We start from the raw sequence: 18872 nt of genomic DNA, 5'->3' as shown, positions 1-18872 counted from the left end.
ACACATGCCATCTACCCATGCAGTAGGGCCCAAACATTTTGCAAGGGCATCAGATGTTGCTCTCTCCCTATCTGCTTCAGCACTGCAGGGGAACCCTCAGCCTTACAAATGTAATTCCTGTTTTATTCCCCTTACATCAAGTGCCATGTGAATGCAGTGTTGGGTCACTGATGTCTGTAACAGTCATATAATTACTGGACAGGAGGGGATCTCAGTAACCTATGCAGGATCTTCCCTGTTTGAACTGTCCCACACAGGAGCTTGTCCAACCTGCACACAAAAACTTCCAGGAACAAAGACTCCTTGGCCTCTCTAAGGTGATCTGTTCCAGTGCTGACCCCCTTCACAGTTAAGAAGTTCCTTCGAATATCCAACCTAAATTTCCTTTTCTGTAATTTCAGCACACAGATATGTAGAACACTTGATCACTAGTCTCTAACAGCTGCCTTTGTAGCTGAAGACTTATCAAACCCCACCCTGCCCATTTTCTCTACGCAGAATTATCCCAGTTTTTTCCACCCTGCAGCTGTTCTTTCCACTGCTTAAGAGATATTTTAACAGTAGCCCACACAGACAATGTTTTATTGGGAGCCTCAGCACCACATATGTCACTAGCAGAAGAGTTTTTCTCTACCACAAGAGGCATGACAAAGCTCTCTGCTTGTCCCCAGAATAGCTACAAGACCAGCACAAGTTTCCCTGTCCTGCCCTGTCAATGAAGTGAACCAGAACCCAGAGGGGCCTGTTAAGAAAAGCTTAACAGTTTGCCTGGAATCCTGCCCGATACCTAATTTGACAGGAAATCTTCTTAGTCATTATTTTGTTTCTCTTCCTTGATTATCCCTTGATTCCCAGAGGTATGCTCCTAACAGACAGTGCTTAAAGGAGGCAAATCAGGGCCTGGGGACAGATGCTCTGAAGTCATGGGAATTGTTTTGCATCAATTGCCATGATTTACAGCAACACATTTATTTTAATGCTTCCACATTCTGAGGCACAGGAACCACACACATTGGAAGTGTGCTTTCTGACATGCGTGAGAGGGCCAAGATCAACAAACAGAGGATTTGTCTACACCATGAGAGTGGCATGTCCTGGCATGGCCCAGACTGCATCCTGTCACCTACATGCCCCAAACCCAGAAGAGCACACATGAACCACTTTGGCAGCATCCCCAGCAGCCTCTCCCAAGCATGCCAGAGACAGACATGACACCAGCAGTGATGGAGAGGTGCCCCCAAAGGTCTTCACTGGTTCAGCGCTGGGTTCAGAGAATGCATGTGGGAGTGGGTATGCCAAGTGTGCTCAGAAATGGCTCAACTGGGACACACCTTCATGGTGTAGACAAGCCCCAAGGGCACTACAGTATTTGAGCATGGGATGGCTGAATCAAGCCCTGCATGCTTATTGCTTCTTCCTTTCCTTTATGGAAAAAATTATACGAGACCCCATCAAGTCCATTTCCGAGAAAGAAAGTCGTTCAGCAAAAGCTCTTGTAAGACTTAAAATCAAATATATACTACGAGGATGCTTTCACATCAGTCAGAAGCAATTTTGTTTGGAAGGAAACTTTATTCACTGCCTGCCACCCAAATACTGTAGCATCCTGCTTCTGGGTAAGAGCCAGAAAGTAAAATTAACCATCAACTCAAGTGAAATGGATCTGCCTCCACTGGCCATGCTGAGAAAAAGATCAAAAGGCACTGGCCATCATGAAGCAGTGATGAGAAAGTGAAACCTCCCTTTGCTTGTTTTTAAACAAAAGCTGGTCAGGAAGCTTTTCTTTCTTTCTTTTAATTACTATTTTTCATTCCACTGGTTTTCCTGTTAAAATATACATGGTAGTTTCCTTCTTAGAATTTTACAGTTAAGCTATAAAATTAACTAATTTGAAAAAATAACTACATCCCATAACTCCTGAAAGGGACGTTTCCATTTAATCGGTAGTTAAACCGAGTCTTAAAATGGCTGTGGGTCAGATTCTCATAGATTTTCCTATAAGAAGCAGTTCCTTACTCTCTTCAAATAGCTCCGCTAGGTTCACAGAGGAAATTAATATTCAGCCTGTGCACGGGTTTGGGGATCAGGCCCACAGCAACTCATGCAAAGTCAAACAGTAAGTCAGGTCAGAGCCAAAAAGGAAACCTGAGTGTTCTGACTCCTCGGGTTCCTCCACGAAGTCCAGACAGCAGTGTGCTAACAGGGCCTACATAACACCACATGCCCCCATTCCCCTGCCCAGGAGGGCTGGCATTTGAGTCCCTCAAAATACATTTGGACTCACCTTGTAGACCACTGGGGTGAACCAGGCAGGCATAAACACTACATTACACAGGCGAGTGGTTTGGCAGTGCTGGTCGACGCTGACTAGCAGGGCAACATCCCCCAGCTTCCCCTGCCCCACGATTTCCACTGGCACCTTCAGGACAATTTCACTTTGCTCTTCATACACCCCAGGCAGCAGCACAATCCGGTCATAGGGGTTGGCAGCAGCCAAGGCAACCCGGAGGTTCTCAAACTCATACCCAGGCCCTACACAGAGGACACGGCGATCCTTCTTCCGTCGGAACAAGTAGAAACAGTTGGAAGATTCAAGGTCTTGGGTGTTCTTGGACCAGGTTTTTGAGGCTAGGTAGTGCTGTTTGAAGGCTTCTCTCCAAGACTGTGGCTCCACGTCAGGCTGGTTGGGCCAGTTTGGATGCCTGCACTCAATGCAGCCCAGACACAGCTGTCGCCATCGTGTATTGTCTAAGCTAAGAATGAGTTCATACCATGCCCTGCACACCATGCTGCAGCGGCCCAGGTCAGGAAGATGCAGATAGGACAAAATCAGACGCCACAGCTCCACTGGGAGACCACTGATGTCCATTGTCACCTAGTGATGGTGGGACACAAAGAGGGGGGTTAAACAGGTAGGCATCATTGTCAAGCTTGTGATGGTTCTGCAGGGCCTGTGTCCATCTCCCTTTCTGCCAAGCTAGATGGAAATGGCACGTTCTGTTCTTATTTGCTCTGCCCTGATCCCACAGGCTGACAGTGTTAACTCTGCAATTCTCCCAGGCCATGCTGCCTCCCCAACCCCCCTCAAAAAAAACCCCAACCAAAAAAACCCTCTTTCTTCTGGAAACTGAACCCTGCTTGCCTGGCTTGTGGAACAGAGCAGAAACTCTGAGGGAGAGCTGAAGTTTCAAAATCCCTTGCGACTTGCAAGAGAGATCAATGTCCCTTTGTGTAAGCCCCTTCAGAACTGCCTTTTCTGCTACATCCCCCAGTGCTGGGTGGCACTAACACAGCTGGTGTCCAGCACAGCAGAGCGAACCGGAGTGGGGTGACCCCCTATGCCCGATTATACCAGTGTAAAATGAGAAAGCAATATAACCAGTTTGGAATGGTGACCTTTTATACCCTCTCTGAACTGCTGTGAATGATCATAATACTGTATTTACCCAAATCTAAAACCCCTTTAAGATGATCTCCCAATAATTAGACTCTAGACATGGAAAACTGTAAGTCTGTTATAATTTTCCATGACTAGAAGCTAATTTTTGAAGGCTTGTCTTAAATCTGTTCCCCCACCACTGTGGTAGGCAATGTGGAAAAAAGCAGCAGCAGGTGGCAAGAGACCAGAACCCTGCTCATTGCCCTCCTTCCCTGTTTCCCCCTTTTGCCTCCCCCATGCTTGTGCCTGCCCCCTACCACTTATCCCTCCATGCCACTTGAACCCCCCACTTGCCCCCTGCCCTTGTGCTTGAGCCTGCCTCCCAGCTGCCTGTCCCAACACCCCCCATCCTCCCACTGCCTACCTTCTGGCAGCTCTGGCTCTAGCTCTGGGGCAGTCAGCGGTGGCAGCCCAGGCTCTGGCCCCAGAGAAGCAGTGGGGGCTAGGGTGGCCATCACAGAGGACAGTCCTGTTGTCCTCTGTCCTTTATAGATATAAAACTGGATGCCTTTATGTCCTCTATTTTTTTCTTGAAGAAAAAAGTACAGGCACCTCTTTTTACCCTGCTACCTTGGGACACCTGTGGGTTCCAAAAGCCGAGAACAAGTCTTTGTTATCTCTGTAGTGCAGAGACTTTGCAGGGTGATTAAAGACTTTGTTATTTAACCATACGCTTGAAGGCTCTTGAGATTTTGTATAATGTAAGCAACGCCTGTGACATGCAGGCAGATCTAAAAACCTTGGTATAAACAGCTCTGATTTTCAGCCTGGGAGCCTTTAACACTCATTAGATTCTGCAGATGCATCTTGGCACCTACAGAACTCCCTAGGTAAAAAGTATCCCTTTTCATTCCAGTACTGTGACATGGGGAAAAAACGGAAAAGGAAATATACTAACATATAATTTCCCACTAACATAATAATTTCCCCTGCTTTAGAATAAATCGAACAAGAGGAGCAAGAGCACTCAACTTCATATCCAGAGAAAGGGAAGCAGTTTGGTATCACCAATGACAAAGTATATCTGCCTTCAGAAAGTCACAGCAGAAAACTGCGAAGGGAGAAATAAAGACCAGGGCTTCCCAGGGGTGTATTCACCAGGAGAGAGCAAATTAGTTACGTTTAACCTGAGCTTCTACTCTGGAAAGCAATGATGCAAAATAGCACCTTGTTACCAAGAACTAGTCTCGAAGCCAGGTCTGCTTATTTGAGTGATGAAACTAAGCTTTTGATAACTTCCAAGTCTCACAGGAAGCACTGAAGTTGAGGGACTGAGATGCTATCCATTCTCTCTCGTGCATTGTCAAACAACTTCTTCACTCCGAGCCAGATTCTATTCCACGTATTAGATCTCTAAGTGGACTTAGGTGCCGAAGTGCGACCTTATTCTACCTTACTTGAGTTCCTGAAAAACCGTCAATACAAAAGATGGGTGGGTCCCCTTCCTCCTTGCTGCTTTTTGTGCCTTACTGTTAAGGTTATGGTTATGGTGTATTACAGAAGTAGGTGCATTAATGCTTTTTCTTAGACGTCTGATAAGCTCTGGTTGCAAGTTCCAATCAGTGTCTGGGTGCAAACACACTGGCAATGACAAAGCTGCAGAAATATCATTAAAAGCAAGACAACAGAAGTGGTTTGTGTATGACTGTGGTAAAGTTTGGTTGTTAACAAAGGCCTTTATTACTGGCAGGCATAAGACAAAATGGACATAACCTGAAGAACACAAGATAAAGTTGCAAGGCCAGTAGGCAGAAACACCTTTGTATACAAAACTATTGAGGGAAAAGACATGTGCAGCTTCACAGTGCTTGGTTGCTTGCTTTCCTAAGTTGCTTCCTTCAGAACACAGCCGCATCGCACTGCAGGACTGCCCACTTACATTAATTGGCTAAAGCAGGGAAGCTGTATTAAATGAAGGGGTGGGGGGGCAGGCTTGAAGAGAGAAGACTGAAGCTCCCTCTCTGGTCACCCAACCAGTCCCTATGCAGGAACATCTATAGCTTTTGAATGTGGAGAAACTTTACATCTGGGGACCCCTCTGTAAAGGCTGTCAACGCAGCTGCACAGTTACATGCCCAGCTAGCATTCCCATGGAACAGAGGCAACTCCTACTGAGCATACACAGGAGAAACAGGGCTGAAAGTGGTTGACCAAGTCCCAAGTGTCTGTCTTTATTTCTCTTATTTGGGGCAAAGGAAGGGGAGACTCTCTGGACGCTCAGTGTATCCAGTTCAGATTTTGTTTTCTGGGCATGGTGGTTCCTCTCAACCACGCCTCACAGTTGGAAACCAAGCCATTATTCCATTGTTTTGGATTCTATGATCTGAGGAAGGACAACCTGAAGAGCTCTGCCTCTGGACTGAAACAGACTCTAATTAACAACATAATCCTATAAAACAGACATTTCTAAATGTTATGATCCGTTCTTATCCAGGGATCAGCCAGTAGGAACTCTGAGGAACTTGTCTTGGGGTACATTCTTGTTCAAGCTATAACTGAAATTTCTCTACCCAGGTAGAGGCAGCCATATGACACTCACTCAAACCATAGACACCCACTTTTATTTTTGCCCAGGGTGAGGGGGGGGCTTCCTTTCTCTCCCCCCACCCCATATGGCATGGCGGGAGCAGAGCCAAGTGGAGTGCATGGGAGCTCGAGGGCGGAGGTAGGCTGCCCACCGCAGGCTCAGGGCTCCCTCCCCTGAAAGCCCCATGCCGGTTGTGCCACCATGGCAAGGCACCCCCTGCCCAGCCAGCAGCAGTGGGAGGCACAACTCTGCACGTTCCCTGCTGCTGCTGGGTGGGCAGGGGGTGCCTTGCCATGGTGGCACAACCATCATAGGACTCCCGGGGCAGTGCAGCAGGGCGGGGAGCCCAAGCCTGCAGCGGGTAGCCTGCATCCATCCCCACCCGATGCACAAATCTGGGGGGGGGGGGCACATGCTCTACCATATCCCCCTCCCCAGGAGGGCACAAAACAGCAGGAAACTTCCCCACCCCATGGACAAGCTGCCCATGGCTTTGTCCCACTCCCTGTCCCGGCCCTGGGCCCCATGCACCACCTAGGATGGGCAGCACCCCCAGGCCCAGCTCCTGCCCCACTGTGAAGTCTCAGTCTGCCCAACCACCCACAGACCTACTTGCAGGCAGCTGGGGGAGTGGCTCTCCATCACTGCCAGGGGCTGTATTCCTCGCCATGTGTATGTGTGCACACATGCACATGGCTCTCCCCAAGTCCGGGTCCCTGCAGCCCCTTGCAGGTTGGAATTGTGTTTATCCAGCCTTACTTCAATCTGCACTGTTATCTTACACTGCAAAACAAAATGCATCACTCCAAGCCAACATCACTCCAAGCCTCACAAAACCAACATAAACAACAAACATGTATTCTCAGCCAGCATGAATGTGGATAGCAGAAGTTCTCACTTTAATATTAGCTATGAGGCTATAAATGTTATTTACTGTTGACCAGTGAATCCATCATGAATCATCTACCCACACTTAGCCCACAGTAATGCAGTGCTGGTTTTATTAGTTATAAGTAGGACAGAAGTACCTGGAGGCCCCAGCTGAGATGGAGGCTCACTGTTAGGAGCTTTGCATAAACAAGAAAAGGAAAATCCTTCTAGCCCCAAAGCTGACATGAACAGAAGGACATAGACATGAATAGAAAGATAAGTAACCTGTCCAAAGACATATCAGCAAGTCAATGATGGGGTGGGGAACAAAACCTAGACCTAATGGACTACACAGCCTCAAGCAGCTTGAGTGGTTCATGTCAGTGGTGCTAACCATGATATCAAGTGGTTCTGTATTTACTCTCCCTTCCAGTGACCTACCTACCAGAAGGAATTTATCTCAGTTCACAAGGGGAAAAAGAGCTCATGCTAAAATATGAAAACCAGGTTCTGCTCAGACTACAGAATTTGCCTGGCTTGGGGTGATGTCTGAAGCATGGCAACTCTAAGTTCATAGCACTGAGGACAACCCAAGCTGCAGTTCTGGAAATCAGGATTATTGTTCACGACTTTTCATTGGAAAGTTTGTTTTATGACTTGGGTTATTTGCCTTTGTCCAAGCTGAGTAAATCTCACTTCTCTTTCTTGTCTGCCTCATTTGCTGGGTCTTGTGACTTACAGCAATACCGCAAATACCTCAAGGGAACGTTTGCGCACAAACACATCCAAGTTTCCAGTGAAGCAGCTTTTAAATTTCCAATGAAATATTTAGAATCATGTTTTATATTTTCTACCTAAACAGTATATGCTGGGTCATGGCTATCCAACTGGTAGCTTGTGGGCCACAAGTGGCCCGTAAAGAGTTACGTTGCAACCCCTAGGCTCCCTTCCATCACTGTAGCTGGGACAGCTGCCAGTCTCTGGGCTCATCCCCTCCTCCAATTGCTACTTCCTGCCTCTGCCCCAGGGGATGAGGCAGTGTGGCAAGTGGCACCAGGAGCTGAGGATGAATACAGGGTCATGGATAAGGACAGTGGAGACTGTGTGGGCACTTGCTGCATTTTGGGAGGGGGGGAGGAGTGAGCTACAGGCCACTAGGACCCATGGACAACTGGTGCAGCCTGCACCATATGCAGCCCCTCCCAGGGGCTTAGAAGTAGGACAACCCTGTTCTAAGTCAAAATTGCCTCATAATATGGTTTAACATTTCTGAAGGCAGTAGAGGTTGGGAGGAGTGGGGGAGGTAGAGATGGCACTTGCCTTGTGCCATGCAGCCAGCAGAGGGCAGAACTCAAGAGGCTCTAAACCCAAAGAGCTCCCCACCATTGTGTGGTCATTCTCCCAGCGTATACTTATACTACCTCCAAAATATCTGGGAATTGTCAAGCCATGGGCAAACAGCACCATGCATGCCAGTCAACTCAATTCGCAGCCATAAATGCAGACCTGGATTCAGGGCAGCACAGTGTGTTCTTAAATCTCTCTCTGCTTAAGAAAGTGCATGCTTAATAATGAAGTGGTGACTTACATGCTTTTCTGAAACAGGGCTGTGTTTTCTTAAATTGAAGGGGACACTGTCAAGGTGCTATCTCCTCAGCTTCAAAAATGAAGTTAAAAGTAGGTTCAGGCCCTAATTTCACCCTGAGTCTGTCTGCCAGTTTTTGTGCTCTTACTGTTGAATGTGTACAAGGATTTTATTTGTTTAGTGAAATTCCCACATCAACAGGGGAGCCTTACTTCTCAAGGGAAAACAGCAAAATGGGCTACAGATGTAGCACTGGGAAAGTCATTGTGTAAACAAAGTAAGGAACAGACTCCACTCTTTCCTCTCTCCCCCCGCCCCTGCCTCTCTTTAAGCTGGAGTCATTGGCGCTGCCACTCAAAGGCAAAATTAATACATGCATATGGAAATGTAATTTTCAAGTTGACAGTGTCCTTGCAGTTAAGTTGAATTAATCACTATCGATGCGTTGGAATGCTGAACACAGTTGAAAATGACCACTTCTGCCTTATGTATCTCAGGGCTGCTAGGGATAAAAGAGGGGGAGCCACTGGTGGCTTCTGCTGCTGACAACATATAAGGCTTCATTACAGCAATCTGGCTTTTTTCCTGCAAAATTTCTAGTTCTGAATGACACTTCTTCTAAGAATGCAGGCTTAGGACTATGCCTATTATTATTAGGCAGGGGGCTGGACTCGATAATCTCCCGAGGTCCCTTCCAGCCCTGATGTCTATGAAATCTATGAAATTATTATTATTATTATTGGAAGCAAGCAGAGGGGCAGAATTGTTTTTTTTTTTAAAGGCAGTTAAACTTTTCAAGGCTGTGTTTTTTAAACATAACTGTGAATTGAAGCTACAGAAATGACACAGGAGGAGATGCCATCTAGCCCTACATTTCCAAAAGATCTCTCAGACATCTGTACCCATCAGCAAAACTCAGCATGACTAAGAAGGGAGAGCTTTGAAAATAATGCACCCCTAACAAGGGACATGAGTGACTTGTGATTGGTTGACAGATACTGGAGGTTGTACATGCATTCGCTTTATGACTGGGGAATGGCTGGTATAAAAGAAATGCCTGCTTCTGTTAATCCTCATGATATTCAAGTCTCAAATTTGGGGGTTACAAATCTGCCCTCCAACGCACGTGCCATTATTCCAGTTGTACCCATCTCCCTTAGCTTTTTTGCCTTAACTGCAGTTGATTCAAGTTTTGCCACTGACTATGTGAAGAAGTGGCAAACATGCTACACAGCTCTACATGAGCTGCCTTCTACACCAGAAGCATCATAAACATTTCCATGCAGTGCTGTGGGTGGGCTAATTAGCCCTGCCCCTTAGCAATGCTAGTTAGTCTGCCCAAAGCATGGTAAAATGTGGCTACCCTCTGTCCAGAAGCGTTAACTGAATAAATTATTCAAGGAATATCAATAAAATCCACTGGGTCATCTGCTTGCCATGCAGCCAGCCCCAGGCTGCTGGGGTTCTAAATCTGCTTGGTGCATGACTCAACTTTGGCTTCAACTTCTGTCCCCTTTGATGTACCACAATCTGTTACAGGAAAACTAGAGACACATCTTTCCTTTACAGTCTGGGTCTTCTTCTCCCATCCATATCCTTCCTACACTGCAGTCTTCTCCATAGCTTTGAGCTCTCCTTTCTTCCCTCACTTCTTTTGATTCACCAAAAAGCACCTGTTGGTACCACAATTCTTCCTTCCAACATGTACCCTCAGCCACACACCTCTCATTCATATGCATGGCCAGGATGTTTTGCCAAAGACCTAATAAATCAGAGAAGATTAAACCCACAGAGAGTCATGAAACTGCAAGGTGAGAAAACTTCCAGAATCCTGGCTGCAGAGAAAGAGGGTGCTCCCACAAGTCAACCATGGGGCAGCAAGTCATGCTGCAAGAACTGACTCAGCCCACCCTGTAGCAGGCAACCACGTGACAAGGCAGGAAGCCCACTGCATGCCTGTCACCACATGAAGCTGAGAGAAGCTCCTCATTGAATGTCCAGTTCACACCAAGATCTCACCAGCATCCAAAGGCATGGTGCTGGCAGTCAGAGGAGGTGAAGGACTGGCACAGGTGGGGTTCACGGCACCAGCAGGGACTGGTCCAGGCTACGGTTATCACTTCCCAGACAGGCAGAGGCATGGGAGAAAAGAGCTTCTACACTCTCTGCAAGGACAAAACTTTCTGTGTGTGCTGCTCTGCAGTCCCTGTCCAGCACTAAAGATCTGACTGACCAAGTGGGGCGAGTTGCCCAAGAGGGGAACAAGATCTCTGCTGGCACGTGTTCAGTTTCTGCTGTTAGGAGTACAAAGCCTGCCATAAACCTACAGGCTGTTTTCAGTTCCCATGAATGATTTCTGGTTTGCACAGGACCACAGTTACATTCCAAAGGCCCATGGATGTCACCCTGGCAGAAGCATTTGGACAGTACTGCATAAAGCAAGCTGTGACAGGCGTATCTCAGCCATCTGCAGACCAAACTGGAAAAGATCCAGCCAGCAGCAGCCCTGACCATGAACCTAAGGGAATGTGTACAGATACACTTGCAGGAAAGTGCCTGAGCAACAGACCTGGATAAACAAGAGAAATAACAAACCCTAGGTAGAGCAGGTAAGAGCCATTCAGAAGATAGTGACCCCAAGGCCAATGAAGCAGGTTATAGCTTTCACAGAACTTGTATGCTGACACAGGAGAGTTATCCTACATTCTGCTCTTTTCTTTCTCCTTGAATAGATCTGACACCCTTGCAGCAGCAGACTGGAGGGTAAGGCAGGCCTTATCCAGGGAATCAGACTAATGATTGCAGGTCTCTGCAGAAGTGCCACATGTAATGAATCCAGAACGAAGAGCTCATAGATAAACCAATTTTATGCTCATGTCAAAATAGCAACTGCAGAATTTGAGACAGTAGGAAAGTGGGAAGAACTGACAGTTGCTCTCCTTAAGTTTTTTTTCCTCCAGAGGTGGATTAAAAAAGAATCTGACAATTGTACGTATAGCACAAGAAGGGTCCATACTGACTGGAGGCCTTGCATGCTTCCATAATATAAACGCATATTAATAATAATGACATGAGTACTGGGTAGGCCTAGACAAGGGTTCATCCCCAAGCTGGTCCTTGAGCAATGAAGTCCAAGAAAAACACATCCCATCAAGTTGAGCCAGAGTAGAAAGAACAAGAGAGGAGGACCAAAAACTACAGGGACAATAGGAAGTCCTATTCAGATAGAGACATGGTCTGTTCCTTGTGGCAACAACTCAGGATGGGGAAGATTGAGAACTAATCTAAGGTTTGAGAAACCTTGGTTCAATTCCTTACCCTGCCACAGACTGCCTGTGTGACACCAGGCAAGTCACTTAGCCACTGAGAATTTAATGGGAATAACAGCAAATATTACCCACCGCAGAAAGGTGCAGTGAGGGCTAATGCATTAAAGGTGAGATACTCAGGTACTACGGTAGTGGCCACAAAACTGTCTTAGACAGGACCTGTTTTATCAGTCCCCCTCTGGAAGACAACCCCTTCTTCCAGCACTGGTTCACTACAGTGAATGATATGGATCAGATGGACAGAGTACAAAGCAGCACAGCAATATCAGTGGGTACGGTAATTACATGCTGGTTGTGGCACTGAGGACTCTTAGCAGTACACCTGAATGGTGGGAAACCATCAGTGAACAACGGAGGCTGGGCAACAACGGGGAGAGAAAGTGGGTAGGACAGGAGACAAACCAAACTGCTCCCCGTGGAAGCAGAGAGACTATCTCCAAGCACAGAGGATAACTGTGTTCCTTCGAAGGGTCTGAAACAGCTCATGATCCAGCTAGCACAGAAGGGCTAGAGAAGACTCCAACCTCTCGCAGCTCTCTCTCCCTGCAGACCTGCCTCAGGGTTAGCTGGGCTATACGTGTCCTTGGGGCCTGGCTGCACCCCGAGGCAGTGGCACAATAAGCTCATTGAGCACCGGGGGGGGGGAGTGGGGGGACTGAAAGGGAAGGCTAACCTTTCTGAGTTTCTGTAGCAGCGTCAGCTCTGCTCTGGCTTGGCAACAGCAGCCCCGCAGCTGGGCTCCTTGGGTGCCTATACACATGCTCGTGGATGGGGGTGTGGAAAGGGGGCGTTTTAGTTAGACCAGTTGGTTCCTGGAGAGCCACTCCAATTATAATGCTGCAGCATCACGTGTATTAAGTCCCCACATGTTTAAAAGTGGCCACAGGACTTTTTAACTAAAGGTTATTCAACAAGCGTTAGTTAAAGCACCCCAGTGGCCATTTTCAAACTCATGAAAGCTTATATACACGATGCTGTGGAGATGCTAGAGTGTTCTAATTAGGATATGGCGCAGACTCAATTAATTGAGTCTGCTCTAATTAAAACTCAGAGCGGATTCAATTAGAACACATTGGAACACGTGTATAGGCACCCTCGGGATCCAATCCCAATTTCCTATTTGCTCCCACTCTACCTATACATACACAATGAGTACGGGGATGCACCTGCTGTGACAAGGGCTACCTGGAGAGGCCGGGAGCACCATTCTGCTGGATCCACTTTCCCCCTAACCCCCAGATAAGCTGCTTGGCCCAGCACTGCTTGGCCCAACTCCTATGGCTGGGCAAGAGCAGCACAGAGCTACCCCTACCATGGCAAAGACATGGGAGGGGGAGTATTCTGGTACCTCCTCAGAGTCAGTGCCCAGGGCTAGTGCCCTGCTCCCCACACCCTGGTGCACCAGACGCATCCTGCCTCATGAGGCACAGGAAACATCCCTCCCATACAGTCCAGACCAGAGGTAGGCAACTTTGCTTGGCAGGTGGACAGCAGGGGAAGCCACAAGGGGTCCAACCTTTGTTGTGGCAGTGCCGCCGCCCCAACCCCCTCCCTGCCGTTCATCTTGAGGCATGCATGCACCTACTGCCAGCAACAAGCTGAGCCGGGGCTCCACAGACCTCAGTACAGCTGCTTGCAGCCTCACCACTGCCTGCTGCAAGTGGCCCAGGCTCCATGGCATGTGGCAGGGGCCAGCCCAGAGCCTGGACTGGCTGTGGCAGGCAGCCAGGAGGCTGCAAGCAACTGCACCAGGGTCTGCAGAGCCCTGGCTTGGCTTGTTGCTGGCAGTGGATACACCTCAGGGTAGCTGATGGGGAAGAGCCCAGGGCTGCACTGCCACAACAAGGACTGGGCCCCTCACGGCTCCCCCATTATCCATCCTTGGCACGCCAACATCTTACAAGTTGAGGTTGTGGGTGTTTTTGGCACTCTGCCCAAAAACATTGCTGACTTTTTTTTTTTAAAGAATTTTTTCGTGTTCCCAGCGAAATCAAGTCCAAATTCATGAGTCAGTCCAGAACCATAAGTAAACCTACAACCAGCAAACATCCTCCACCCCCACCAGGGGCTTCAGATATTTCCAATATCTTTTGGCAGGCATCCTATATGCAGACCCCAGCCCAGAGGCTTGGGGTTCAGATGCCCCCAAGTTTTGCCTGCCCTCAGCCATACGGCTGCAGGAGCAAGCCAGGGAGGAGCCTCTCATTTCCATAAAATAAACATTAAGCCCCAACACCTCAGCAGACACTAAACCACACCAGAAGAATAGTTATCCTCAGGAACACTCAAGAAAAACTGCCTCCAGGGATCCAGATAAATGGCGTTTCCCCTGCCAGGTAAATATGGTCCAGACTATACTTGAATAAGGAGGACCTAATTTCTCAGTATTACGACACTACAAAGAAAGTCTTGAATCCACCTGAAAGTTGGGGTGCACCAAATGAGATTTTTTGGGCAGATACTGATGGCTGATTTTTAATGAGCCATAATGGCCGATACTGATCTGATTGCCAATATGCAGCCAGGCAGCTTGGAAAGCAGCATGTGGCTAGTAACTCTGTTGTGGGGGAAAGGGTGGGGGGAAGGGGGAGAGTGGGGCAGATAGAGGTCCCTGTGGTGAGGGAGTGGGGCTGGGTACGCCACGGGCAGGCTCTGCACAGCTAGGACAGGGCACAGGACAGAGCCGCAGCTTGTCCATGGACCATGGGGAGGGGGGCAGCTCCTGCCACTGCACGTACCCCGGGAAGGCATGCGGAGGCATACGGCCCTGGATCTGCAAATGAGGTGAGGGTGGGCTGCCATTGTGGGCTGGGGCCAGAGTGGCAACAGGCTATTCCCAGCGGGGGGGGGGGCCAGGCTGCACACAGCCACGCTGGGAGGGCTACAGGGACCCCAAAATTTGTCATAGCCCCCCCAACTCCCTCTCCCAGCCCTGCCACTGCCACTTGCCCCAAGCACCCTTCCCTCACAGACTTACCAGCCAGACCCGACTGCTCTCCACGCTGCCAGGCTGCGCTCCTGGCCACCTGTGTGCTGCGCTGTGACTGTACTCAGGCACGGGGCATTTATCAGCCACGTTATCGGCCACATCAGCCAAAAAAACCCATTGCTGATACTGTCAATTTTCTTTATATTGGTGCCAAACTGATAGGGGACTGATGTATCAATGCACCTCTACCTGAAAGTCAAACCCAAGAGGCTTAGCATACGTATCCTTATATGAGGTACACAGTATTCAGTGTCAGCGCTCTCTAATACAATAAGAAAGCAGAAACCAAGCCCCCATGGAGGACCCTGTCTCCATGAAAATCAAACTGTTGGTGAGGGGAAAGCAGAAAAAGTTTTGCCATACATTTGCTACCCTTCCCATTACAAATTGGGCATGCAGAGTATTTGAGTATTTGCAAAGTATTAGGGCAACTAATACTTCCAACTGACTTCTAACCCCAAACTACCCAATAAAAGAAATGAGCATGCAACTGTAGAGAAAACGGAAATATCTTTAAACCACGAACAAAGGCCAACTTCTTCTACGTTGGATAAACTACCTAAATGACCGTTCTCTACATCAAATCAAAACAGCACTCAGAGAAACAATAGAGCACTGTTACTCAAATATCTGAATGGACAAATGAAAAACCACACACTGCATCTGAGAGCAAAACACGACAGAAAACACACCTGACAACCAAAAAGAACGCTTTTAAGTGCATATATTAGCTATCAAACAATTTCTAAATACAAGGGCCCTCTTACTATAAGCGAACATGAGAAGAAACCGGCTTTGTGCAAATAGTTTTCTTCGCTGAGCTATGCCTTAAAATGGTTGCTGATCAACTCATTGTCTAGGTGCCTCCCCAGGGTGAGAGCAACCTTGCCATGGCTGGAGCCACACAGCACTAAGGTTGTGTAACTTTATTCTCATCACAACTCCCAGCCCTCGGCTTTTCCAAGTTCGTTCTGAACTGGTTTGACTTCGAATCTCGGACTCGGAAGACATGAGGGCTGGAAGGGACCTCAGGAGGTCACATCAAGTCCAACCCCCTGCTCAAAGCTGCACCATCCCCGACTAGATCATCCCAGCCAGCCTTTGTTTACCAGGGACTTAAAAACCTCCACGGATGTACCGCCACGGCGAGAAAACAAAGGCGGCAGGATCAAAGCCTGTCCCCCGCCGCGCCCCCAGCAGCTTTGCACCAAACCCCGCTGCCCTGGTTACACTACACTCACAAGTTTGGCTGGGGGGGGTTGGCTGCCTTTTTTTGTCCCCGCCAGGCAAACAAGGAGGGAGCGAGCCCTTGTGAGCAGCCTCCCCACCCGTGGGCGGCTGCCGGGAAGGGCAGGGGAAGCCCCGGGCGCGGAGGCTGAGGCGCCGGAGCCCCAACAGACCAGCCCGGGGGCAGGGCAGGGCAGGACACGCGGCCGCGCTCTCGCCTGCTGCCCGTGCCACTGACCGCAAGGGGCCCCTCCGGGGGGCGGCGCGGCGCGGCCCCTTGCCCGGCTCCCGGCGGTGCTCCGGCCAGCGGGCAGCGAGCCTGGCCGCCGCTCCTCCCGTCCGGCGCCCCAGCCTGCAGGCCACAGCGAGGCAGCCCCGAGCCAGAGCCAGAGCCAGAGCCTTTCCCTGGGCAGCTCCGGCGCGCGTCACATGACGGGGCGGGGAGCGGGACCGGACCTGCCTCCCGGGCCGGGGAGTGTGCGCCCCGCGGGGGGTGGAGCAGTGTGTGCCTGGGGGGCCGGGACACAGACACCCCCCGTCTGACACACACACACAAATATATCCAGGTCTGACATACCCCCCACCCCCCCCAGTCTGACACACAACCCAGGGCACATACAAACACACATACAGGTCTGACATTCCCCCCCAGTCTGACACACACACACACAATCCTGAACACACATACACACACGCATCCAGGTCTGACACCCCCCCCCGCCCCCAGTCTGACACACACACAAAACCAAACACAACCCCCTCCCCCCCCCCCAGGAGGCTGCTTTCAGCTTGAGCTGCCAGTTTGCCCCGGGGCGGGTGGCGTGACCCCTAAGCGCTGCTCAGTGAGATGGGAAGGCAGTAGGGATGGAGCAGCTTAAATCAGGAGGGCTGGATATCTGCCCTGCCCCAGCCGCTCTTGTTCTGCTAAGCCAGTCGCTTGGTGGACAGCATGTGGGGCACAGTGACTCCTGCTTGCTGCCTGCTGCAGTGAGGACAAGCCCTGCATGGCTGAGTGGTGACTCTCCTCTTGGCAGGAGTGGGTGGGCCTGGCTGTGCCAGCTCTGTGCCCTCTCTGACCAGCCCTACCCAGGGCAGGGGGTGTGACAGGAGAGGGAGCAGAGCCAGAGCGCACTATGTTCTGGCCCATCTAGTCCTGCAGTTGGTGCTAAACTAACGGCAGCCCTGAGGCTGCTTTAACTTAAACCAGGCACTGAGGCTGCACCAAGGCAGTAGTAGACCATGTAACTAGTAAAGGGGCACAGTGAGCTGTTATCTAGCTAGCCTGGCTATCCACAGCAATGAAGATGCTGTGCCCCAGATTGCAACTCAGGCTGGTAAACAGAGTAGCAGTCAGGAGGCCAGTCTACACTGCCCTGTTATAACTAAGGCTGTTTCCCCCACCCACTAGATTATAGCTAGCATGGCTCTCTCCATGCTGCTGTTACTCCTTCCCTTTCCACTGTAGATATGTGCACAAATGCAGGCAATGCAAAGGCAGTCTGAGGCCATCTTCTCACACCCACACAGTCTTGTACTCAGTTTTGCTGCACATGAATATCTGGAAGATGTAGTTAGCAGTGTTAGTCTGAAGTCAAATGGAAGGCAGGGTAGGTTTGCACCTTATAGACTAATCAAATTAGTTATAGAGCAGAAGCTTTCATGAGCTGAAGAACATTTCATTAGATGCTGAGAAAGGACATGCACATCCTCTACTTTCTGTGCGTCCTTTCACAGCATTTGATGCAGTGAGCTTTAGCTCACAAACATTTGTGCATATGGGTGCTCACGCTCTCTGTCTGTCTGTCTCTCTCAACATATATATACCTTAGTAAGTCTATAAGGTGCAAATCTACCCTGCCTTCCACATGAAAATCCAGGTCAAAATATTTGGGAATAAAGGAAGATGTAGCCAGTTCTGAACAGGGATGACTTGGATCTTTTAACATACAGCTACAAACACACTTTCTAAGTGTAATCTGGTAAGGAGCAGGCAGGTCTGTCACATAGGGCTGAGCAATAGCCTGGACACATTCATCATCAATAGTCCCTCAGTATGAGGATGACAGTCTTCCAGTGAATTCGGTAAGTCACTTATGAGCCTGTAGATGACTGAAGTGACAATATGAGGTCTGCATGTTCGATTACAGACATGGCAAATCATTCTGGGAGGAAGGAGTGGACCTTGGTGATGTCAAGTCACAGCTCTTTCCCTTTGTCTCTGTCTGTCTGCCTCCATAGTGAGGTGAGTTCGTTCAAAATAATCAATGCCTTGTCATACATCATGGTGCCATTGGGGACAATTTAGTGCTTGAATTTCCCAAGTACTGATGTTAACAACGCATTTCTTCGGATTGGCCTTCAAGGTGTTCTTAAATTTCTGCTTTTGCTCACCTCTGAGGCAGTGGACCTACAGAACGAGCAGATTAAATCATTCCTACTATCCAAGACTGAATCCCCCTGTAAAGCCATTTAATCTGTATATATACATGATATTTCAAGAATGCCAATTTATGTCATTTGGAGTTGCCCTGATGTTTGTGGTATTATAATTTTTTGTTCCTTTGGGGGCTGGTCCCTGGAGCTAGCTGGCATTCTGGTGTTTAGTTTACTGCTTGCTGATCTCCACTCACATTGCACTGCTAAATTTTCAGTACTAATGTGGGTAGCGCTGCTACAGAGGGGAGGGAGCATGCTTCTGTTAAACTGCAAATGCCATGTTGTGAAGCCTGATTGTAATATTGATAAAGCCACAAGATGGTGCTAGAGGCACACAAGCTAGTAGAAGCCCTCCCACAGTAGGATCTACATGCTCAGGCACAAGCGGGGTTGGAAGTAAGGGAAGGTGTGGAGATGTCCATCGAATTTGGAAGGTGGAAGTCCTATTATTCTACAGTCATAAACTCTTT

At 49.0% G+C, this 18872-nt stretch overlaps 1 protein-coding gene across 2 annotated transcripts in view; it reads right to left on the bottom strand.

Annotated features, from left to right (window-relative positions):
* Positions 1-16006, bottom strand: part of FBXO10 (F-box protein 10) — a 65545-nt gene extending 49539 nt beyond the window's left edge. For both annotated transcript variants that reach the window (XR_002104684.1, XM_019555136.1), the window contains exons 1-2: positions 15981-16006; positions 2285-2875 (exon numbers count right to left, since the gene is read on the bottom strand). Coding sequence is in view for 1 of the 2 variants with exons in the window: in XM_019555136.1 (XP_019410681.1) it covers positions 2285-2869 (585 nt within the window). In the remaining variant the exon portion in view is untranslated. The remainder of the gene's footprint in view (positions 1-2284; positions 2876-15980) is intronic.
* Between the last annotated feature and the right edge of the window lie 2866 nt (positions 16007-18872).

Source organism: Crocodylus porosus, unplaced genomic scaffold, assembly GCF_001723895.1.
Source record: "Crocodylus porosus isolate Cpor-Errol unplaced genomic scaffold, CroPor_comp1, whole genome shotgun sequence".
NCBI classification, from domain to species: domain Eukaryota; kingdom Metazoa; phylum Chordata; order Crocodylia; family Crocodylidae; genus Crocodylus; species Crocodylus porosus.
This window is presented reverse-complemented; position numbering and strand designations above follow the sequence as displayed.